Source organism: Triticum urartu, chromosome 6 (assembly GCF_003073215.2).
Source record: "Triticum urartu cultivar G1812 chromosome 6, Tu2.1, whole genome shotgun sequence".
Classification (NCBI taxonomy): domain Eukaryota; kingdom Viridiplantae; phylum Streptophyta; class Magnoliopsida; order Poales; family Poaceae; genus Triticum; species Triticum urartu.
In genome coordinates, this window is record NC_053027.1 from 518857155 (window position 1) to 518865561 (window position 8407).

An 8407-nucleotide genomic window follows, 5' to 3' on the forward strand; every position below is an offset into this window, starting at 1 on the left:
ACAATGCAGTGAAGAAAAACCATTACTACCTCCATCAAGTCTTCGGTTGCACCTGGGCAATCCTGTCATATCTGTATGGTGAAGAAGATCTGAAGAAAATGGGTCTCAAAGAATATTTTGACTGGTCTGCACCTCCACCGAAGAAATTCAAGAAGGTCAAGGTTCCTTCTCTGGTGGCCAGCTCATATTCTTCATCGCGCGACACTGATGAACATGAAGACTTGGACGACATTGCGGCAGGCCCTACTACAACAAACGACCCCAACAACGCTGGCGCTCCTTCATCAACTTGATATTCTTCAGGGGTGTTAGTCCTCATATTCGATCCTTTTGGTCATTTGATGACAAAGGGGGAGAATTTTGAGTTAGTCTTCTAGCGGGTCTTTCTATATGGGCGTTTTTTGTTAAGTTACAACTCTCGTTCTTCTGAGACTTTATTGAATCGAGTTGTAAAATTAAACCCGATGGTGCTCTGATACTTCTGATATGATTTTCTGCATGCTTATTCCTCATATATGCTAATGCACGCATGCTGAATTACATCAGTCACCATATTTCATCATGCATTTCAAATTCTTCATTGTGATATGTCAAATGCGTGTATGAATTACAAGATATAGGGGGAGATCTCCATGATTCAACTCTTCAAGTGTGCATTGCTTTAAAAGCAAATTCCTCACTATGCACATCTTCAGGGGGAGTTCTTCTATATCTTGCAATCAAAGTCCTCATTATCAGTAGTTACACTTCATATGTTTATCCCCGTTGAAAACTTAACCTATATTGTCACCAATCACCAAAAAGGGAGAGATTGTAAGTGCATCTAGTGCCCCTTAGTGATTTTGGTGTATTGAAGACTTATAGGTTAAGGGACTAATGCGTTTGTGAGTGTATACAGGTCTATAAGTCTATGAGGAGCTTGATATTTACAGAGAAAGTCGACCCCTAAAAATGAAGTTCTTCGACTGAAGACTTTGGATCACTGAAGACTTTCTGAAGACTTTGAAAGTGAAGAAATTGGTGTGACCTTAAAGACTTGGTATTCGTTCGAGGAACATGAAGCGCGAATACTTTTATTTTCGTAGTTTCATTTTCTCTTTTTGAGTCATAGGAAACACCGTACTGTTAAAGGGGGTCGAGGAAATACTAAGGAAAAATTTCCAAGTGATGCTCAACTCAAAATCCTACACCTACCAATACCTTCGAGTGAAGCCATTGGAAATCTCATACAGTCCAGTCATATTCTTCCGCGATAGAGACAAAGTTCTTCTGGTCTCTGAGGAATTTGTCCTGACTGAGGAGTTAGGAATTCGCCAGTGCGGATTGCCTACACAGTGAGGAACATGATAGCCCTGAGGATTTTGCTACTCAAAATTCCGACCGTTCCTGTGCTATGCGCCAGCTGTCCTAAAATATCTATCCACCTAACGGTCATATCATTGAAGGGCATTTATGTCTTATCATGTCGGGCTGCTCCCTAGGCTATAAATAGCCGCCCCCTACAACCACTAGTTGGTTGGCTGCTCCGAGAGAAACTGACACTTGTCATTTGAGAGCAACCCATCCTCCGAGGACTTTGAGCGAAATCATCAAGTGGGGAAAAACCCAAAACCCAAAACCCAAACACCTACAAACCCCAAGTGATTGAGCATCACTGAAGAGATTGATCCTGCGTGGATCCGATGCTTGTTACCTTTGAAGACTATGCTTCTTCCAGACGGTTAGTCGTCATGGTCTAGAGCATCCAAGAGGAATTGTGGATCGCCGAGTGACCAAGTTTGTGAAGGTTTGGAAGTCACCTGAAGACTTACCACGAGTGATTGGACGAGGTCTGTGTGACCTTAGTTCAAGGAGAATACGGTGAGGACTGGGTGTCCTGAGCTGCGTGTTCAGGACTTGGTGTCCGGGACTGTGTGTCCTCGAGTTTAAATACTCAACTGCTCCAACCAGACGTACAACTGAGACAGCAGTTGGAACTGGTCTACCAAATCATTGTCTTCACCAAGCTTACTGGTTCTATTCCCTCAACTCTTTCATTTCCTCATAACTGTGTTGTGTGTTTGTTCATATCTGTGTTTGAAGACTTTGACTGAAGACTTTCTCAATTTCCTCAGTTCAATTTCTTCAGTCTGCTGAAGACTTACCACGAGTGATTGGACGAGGTCTGTGTGACCTTAGTTCAAGGAGAATACGGTGAGGACTGGGTGTCCTGAGCTGCGTGTTCAGGACTTGGTGTCCGGGACTGTGTGTCCTCGAGTTTAAATACTCAACTGCTCCAACCAGACGTACAACTGAGACAGCAGTTGGAACTGGTCTACCAAATCATTGTCTTCACCAAGCTTACTGGTTCTATTCCCTCAACTCTTTCATTTCCTCATAACTGTGTTGTGTGTTTGTTCATATCTGTGTTTGAAGACTTTGACTGAAGACTTTCTCAATTTCCTCAGTTCAATTTCTTCAGTCTGTTTGTCTTCATCCTGTGTTATCATGTGCTTACGCTTCCTGTACTCTGTGCCTGTCTTCATTTCATCATGATGATTGTGCTTGTATTCTGTCATGTTTACTTTTGAGTACTTATTCCGTCGCTAGTAGTTCTTCGCTAAGGAATTTTTTCACCGGCAAATTCCTCAGTGAAGAATTTCATAAAAATCGCCTATTCACCCCCTCTAGTCGATATAACGCACTTTATATTGAAATAAAAGGCATGGACCTATTAAGGTCTTGAATCATGATTATTGCGTTCGAGGTATACCACTGGGGTACATGAACAAAATGTCTCTTTTATCTAGTACAATAATACTTTCTCCGTCCAATAGTATAAAAGCGTTTTGTGTAGTGTCAAAAACGCCCTTATATTACGAAAGCGAGGAAATATATATATCAAATTAAAAATAAGTTCATAACACAGATTATCGTTTGCGTCCCAAAAAGAAAAGATTATCGTTTGCGGACTGTCAGTGACACCTGGGGCAGCGGGGCTGGTGCAGCCGTCTTCCGCCGGCCCTGCACTCGAGCGTGCGCGAATCTGTCAATCCCCCATGCTCCTGAGACCGGCCCTCCCCGTCGCCGTCAGTTCCACTCCCCCACTCTTCTCCCATCTCGCCGCCGTCCGCCGTCGGTGCTCAATAGCCGCCACGGGCATGGCGGGAGTCTCCGCCGCCTCACCCGCCGCAGCACAGATCGGCAGCTTCCTCTCCAAGAAGCCCTTCGCGCCGCCGTCCTGGGCCTCGCACCTCGCCCTCGCCCCATCCCACACTTTCTCCCTTGGCCACGTAAGCTTCGCCGTCTCTACCACTGGACTACCCCTACTTGCTCTAATGACTAATTGACGCCTCCCAAGGTGCTTAGATTGATTACTCAGTCAGGGACTTCGAAGTCGTTTTTATTTACTGGATATCGTCTGAAAAACTATCAATCATGTGTAATTCATAGCTTCTTTTTTTCGTATTCCAAACAGTTCCCAACCCCGATTCACAAATGGAATCTGCCAAATCTGCCGGAGGGCACTGAAGTATGGATCAAGGTGCTGCACGAACCACACTATTCTGTATTTCTGTTCATTTTCTAGTGCCGTATAAGGGTAGAAGATAGAATGCCTAGTGGCATCTGTGTTCTGACAAGGGAGCTTTGGTGACACTGTAGCGGGACGATCTGTCGGGTATGCAGCTGAGCGGGAACAAGGTCCGGAAGCTTGAGTTTCTGTTGTCCGATGCCGTCGCGCAGGGTGCAGACTGCGTTATCACTGTCGGTGGTATCCAGAGCAACCACTGCCGTGCGACGGCGGTGGCTGCCAAGTATCTCAATCTTGACTGTTATTTGATACTGCGTACTTCCAAGGTAATCTGTGTGCTTGTGAGGTGGTATTGATGGAATTCTGCGTCGTAATGCAATTGGTTTGACCTGATTTTGGTTGGACATTTTCAGCTTCTTGTGGATCAGGACCCTGGTTTGGTTGGCAATCTCCTTGTTGAGAGACTCTTGGGAGCGCACATTGATCTCGTCTCAAAAGAAGAGTATGGGAAAATTGGCAGTGTGGTATGCTCATCTCCATTATAAATCCTGTTACTGTTTTTTGGATTTTCGTAGTTCTGTCAGCCCATGTTTAGTCAAAACATTATTCATACCAGAGCGTTACTCATGATCCATGCTTGATCAATTATCTTGGTTGTCAAAAGATCATGCATCAAGTAGTTCATTCAGAGTGTTCGTTCATATTTACTAGTGTCATCCTTTCCCTCCATTGAAATTATTTATGTTACTGCCTGTTGATGGGTTGCAAGTAGATAAAATGCTTTGTGGAACTGCCTGTTAACACTTCCTCATTGACTTAATTTCCTTCTTTCTGATTCTTTTAATCATTTTTGAAGCTTCCATATTGGTTAAGAGGTTTCTATCCACGCATTGATTTGTTTTGTATAGGCTTTAGCGGACTTGCTTAAAAATAATCTTTTGGAGGAAGGACGGAAGCCATATGTGATTCCTGTTGGTGGATCCAATTCACTTGGAACTTGGTATTATCCCATATTTGATGCAAAGTTTTAACCGCAACATCATTTTTCTTATTTTTCGTGTTCATAGCATATTTTGATATTTCTTCTAGTAGTATCCATGGCTTGACATCTCTCAGCTCATCGCGGAAGTAGTGTCGCAATTTTCTATTTTTGAGAATTGTCTAGAAAATGAAACTGGCTGATCTCATTTAAGCAAGAAGATCTGGGTAACATACCAATGTCTCATACTGTAGCTAGCCACTGGAGTGTAGGATACTATGAATAGTGACTTATTGTGCTCAGGGCCAGTTCTTTTCGGCGATTCTCCCAGAATCGCCATCCTCCTCAGCTTCTTCCAGAATCGCCACTCCATATTTTTTTTACAATCCTATCTAGTTAAGGTCTAATTAGACAGGATTGTAAAAAACATATGAAGTGATGATTATGGGAGAAGCTGGGGAGGGGGGCGATTCTGGTAGAATCGCCCAAAAGAACTGGCCCTCAATCTGCAACCATATGCCAAAGAAAATGTAGCGTACTATATCCAGAATATGTAAAAGGGAATGGTTAAGATTATAAGATTGTGTGCATCTAAAAAGAAGGTTTGGAGTTCAAACAGTTCTCATAAATTTATGCAAATGGTAGTTACTTCAGAAATGTCAATCATATGTTTGTAACAAACATTGCGTCTTACTTTTACAGGGGATATATTGAAGCAGTAAGAGAGCTTGAGCAGCAAATTCAGTTATCTGGTGATGTTCAGTTTGATGACATTGTTGTTGCCTGTGGCAGGTATTTCATCAGCATCCACTCTATCCTTATGGAGGTAGTAGTTATGTGTGTGCACTTGCCATTGTGTCAGGCCTAGATCCTGGAAGTTGTGACACTGACCCTTCATGGCTTTTGATGAAATCGAACATTTTGCAGTGGTGGAACCATTGCTGGTCTTGCTTTAGGATCAAAATTGAGTAGCTTAACGGCAAAAGTATGAACTTTCTTATGCTATTTTCTTACCCTGGTGAAGTTTAAATACTAATTATCCACTTGTAGGACAGGTCCATGCTTTCTCTGTTTGCGATGACCCTGAATACTTCTATGATTATGTTCAAGGCCTGATTGATGGACTACAATCTGGCTTGGATTCACATGATATAGTCAGCATTCAAAATGTGAGTATATTTATCTTTCAGCATTAAACTAATTGTAAAAACAGTTTTTTGTGGACTATAAAATATTTCAGAGTATAAACTCCAAAATTACGTCTGTAGTGCTTGTTTATTCATTTCATAGTTCATCTTTGTGAGGTAACTCTACTTCTGAGTCCACCCTATTTGCAAGTTGGTCGATTTGTGAATATTTTGCTTGCTTGACAGGCTAAGGGCTTAGGTTATGCCATGAACACAGCCGAGGAGCTTAAGTTTGTTAAAGATATAGCTACTGCAACGGGCATTGTGCTTGATCCAGTCTACAGGTGCAATACTCTTCTTCTATATGGGATGTGACATGTGATTTAATATCGTCTACTAGTGTTGTTAAAAATAAAAAATAAAAATGTTTTTCTCTGTCAAGTTAAGATAATACTAGCAATCCTTTTAACAGATTCAAATTTATTAAGAGATTTAGCATTTATCTTGCTTAATGAGGACATGTATGCTTTCTTTTTCTGCAGTGGGAAGGGAGCATATGCAATGCTAAAAGACATGGCCGATAATCCATCTAAGTGGAAAGGGCGAAAAGTCCTCTTTGTCCATACAGGCGGTCTTCTTGGGTTGTATGACAAGGTTGATCAGATGTCATCTTTGGCTGGGAGCTGGCGCAGAATGGATCTTGAAGAATCAGTCCCGCGCAAAGATGGCACTGGTAAGATGTTCTGATTGATATGCTCCAGAAACTGCTTCCATTATGGGTTGGAGTTCCAGAAATGCCATTCATCTTAAGAGTATACACTCTTACGTTTGTAAAAGAAAATTCAGAATAGACAGCCAGCATGGAGCACAATGTTGATATACAAGAATAAAGTGCATCTTTCTCCCATTTGAAATAAAGCTATCTGGTTTATTTAAATGCCTTATGTTTCTTTTTTGTGCTATGTAATCTTGTGTTTAGTTACAAAAAATTCAGTCTTGGATATTCCAGAGAGACCTAGTTAGCAGTAGCTGTTTATGCTCATTCATGCTGATGCTATACATCAGCTGCCAACTAATAAGGTTCCAGCTTCGACTGGGTTTCATTGAGAAGCAACCAAAATAATGGGTCTGTCTAGTCATGCACATAATCGAAAATGCACCACTGAACAAGTCTGTAGGCATTTTTTTTACAAATAGTATGTAAGAAACAACAGATTGTAGTATAACTAGGAGATAACAGAGGAAAACACACTGAATTTGCACCACAAGGATAGCTAGGAATCCAAAAAGGCAAAATATCACTATCAGTCTTAAATAGCACCATTTGCACCTACGCTGACAGACCAACGAACACACAAATTAGCCCATCATTCCAGAAGTGACATCTTCAAGCAAGTGATCCATTTGGTCCACGCACCACTGTGACGGGGCAGGTTGCATTGTTGACAACATAGTTGCTGACGCTTCCAAGGAGTGCTCTGCATCGAGGTCCAAGGAGATGCAGAAATATGAGAAAACTCTGATTAGCCAAGAACTAGATCCTCATAGTTTAGTCAGGAAGAGGTTCAGGTGTACTACCTTTTCAAGGGCCCTAAGCCCCTGCAACCAAGCACAACAGAGTCCACCTTGAGATCATCTACAGCCTCGCAAAGTTTCTCCCTTGCGTCGCCCCAGTATATTTTTGCCAGTATTTCTACCTGCTCCAGCCAACATAGAATCGATTGTTCAATTAGCAGCACATTTTGATCGAACATGGTTTCTCCTAAAGCTTTGGTTGCGTGAACCTGGCCTTAGAAACTCAACATAGGTAACTGTATGAACAATTCAGTAGTTACTGTAGACTGCAGAGCTATTACCTGCTTGGATTTGGACTCAGCTTGCAGGATCTCCAGCACCTCCTTGTCAGGGTTGACCCCGTACCGCGCCTGCACGTTCATCTCCATGAACTCCAGCAGAGGGATCAGAGCTTCAGTTGCAGGTAAAACCCCAAACGATGGTGTCAGTTGCAATCTTAGCGAAACAGAAAAGAGTAGTGAGCTACACAACAGAACAGAGGATTCAGTGTATTCACACATACGTGAACCGGTGCTCTTCCAGAGCCCCTTGTGGCTGGCGTCTGCTCCCTTGGGGAGGACGTGGATGAGGATGATCCGGTCGCCGGCCTTCACCAGGTTCTCGACCACCCACCTCGTCGCCGCCTTGCTGGACGGCGAGTAGTCCATCGCCAGGCCGATGGTGCGCTTCCCGGCCGCCATGTCTGCGAGAGTTTCTGGACGAAGCTGGACGAAGGTGTTGAAGGAAAAGCTGGAAGCAAAGAGGAGGTGTTGGGAGAGGAGGTACTAACCAATGTGCTTGGTGCTATTTCTGGGTTAAGGATTGTGCTCCAAGCAGCGGTATTTAAGGTGCTTGGATTGGATGGAGTACAGCAAAACAGCCTCTGATGATCGCGAAGTTGCAGCCTAGGTCGGCTTTTGGTTTTATTCGCCTTTTTCTGGCAGAATGAGGGGAGGGTGGTGGCTTTATTCCTTGGAGCAAAACTGTTGCTCTGATGGATTCTTTCCTTTTCCATGGCCGCTGGGTCCTTGCCAGATGGGCAAAGCTATGATGGTAGATCGAGGTCCAGAAGGCTCTCCGCCTCTCTGGAAAGCTCAGGAACCGCTCCGTCCAAGTTTAGTAAAACTCCGGCTGGAAACCAATAATGTTTCCAACTGTAGTAGATTTCGGCCGTTTTAATGTTGGCGTAGGCGGGTGAGTGAGAGTTCCCCTGTTCTACTAGCAGAGGTTGAGGTT

The 8407-nt window shown here is 43.3% G+C and overlaps 2 protein-coding genes across 2 annotated transcripts; one reads left to right on the forward strand and one right to left on the reverse strand.

The window, feature by feature from the left end:
* The first annotated feature begins 2953 nt into the window (after positions 1 to 2953).
* Positions 2954 to 6554, forward strand: LOC125514774 (putative D-cysteine desulfhydrase 1, mitochondrial). Its single transcript, XM_048680129.1, has 10 exons — positions 2954 to 3272; positions 3458 to 3523; positions 3643 to 3837; positions 3925 to 4035; positions 4420 to 4511; positions 5193 to 5282; positions 5418 to 5475; positions 5546 to 5659; positions 5864 to 5961; positions 6160 to 6554. The coding sequence occupies exons 1-10, from the start codon at positions 3039 to 3041 to the stop codon at positions 6362 to 6364; spliced, it is 1263 nt and encodes a 420-aa protein (XP_048536086.1). The 5' UTR covers positions 2954 to 3038; the 3' UTR covers positions 6365 to 6554.
* Positions 6555 to 6762: 208 nt separating this feature from the next.
* Positions 6763 to 8107, reverse strand: LOC125514775 (universal stress protein PHOS32-like). Its single transcript, XM_048680131.1, has 4 exons — positions 7695 to 8107; positions 7474 to 7583; positions 7196 to 7314; positions 6763 to 7095 (listed from the first exon to the last, which is right to left on the reverse strand). The coding sequence occupies exons 1-4, from the start codon at positions 7870 to 7872 to the stop codon at positions 7005 to 7007; spliced, it is 498 nt and encodes a 165-aa protein (XP_048536088.1). The 5' UTR covers positions 7873 to 8107; the 3' UTR covers positions 6763 to 7004.
* Between the last annotated feature and the right edge of the window lie 300 nt (positions 8108 to 8407).

Excerpts from the sequence above, each read along its gene's own strand:
- LOC125514774 (XM_048680129.1), top strand. The coding sequence starts at position 3,039 with ATGCTCCTGAGACCGGCCCTCCCCGTCGCCGTCAGTTCCACTCCCCCA. Across the intron at positions 3,524-3,642 it reads GCACTGAAGTATGGATCAAG|CGGGACGATCTGTCGGGTAT; the intron begins GTGCTGCACGAA and ends GTGACACTGTAG. Across the intron at positions 5,660-5,863 it reads ATATAGTCAGCATTCAAAAT|GCTAAGGGCTTAGGTTATGC; the intron begins GTGAGTATATTT and ends CTTGCTTGACAG.
- LOC125514775 (XM_048680131.1), bottom strand. The coding sequence starts at position 7,872 with ATGGCGGCCGGGAAGCGCACCATCGGCCTGGCGATGGACTACTCGCCG. Across the intron at positions 7,584-7,694 it reads CTGGAAGAGCACCGGTTCAC|CTCTGATCCCTCTGCTGGAG; the intron begins GTATGTGTGAAT and ends CTGCAACTGAAG. Across the intron at positions 7,315-7,473 it reads CTGAGTCCAAATCCAAGCAG|GTAGAAATACTGGCAAAAAT; the intron begins GTAATAGCTCTG and ends TGGCTGGAGCAG.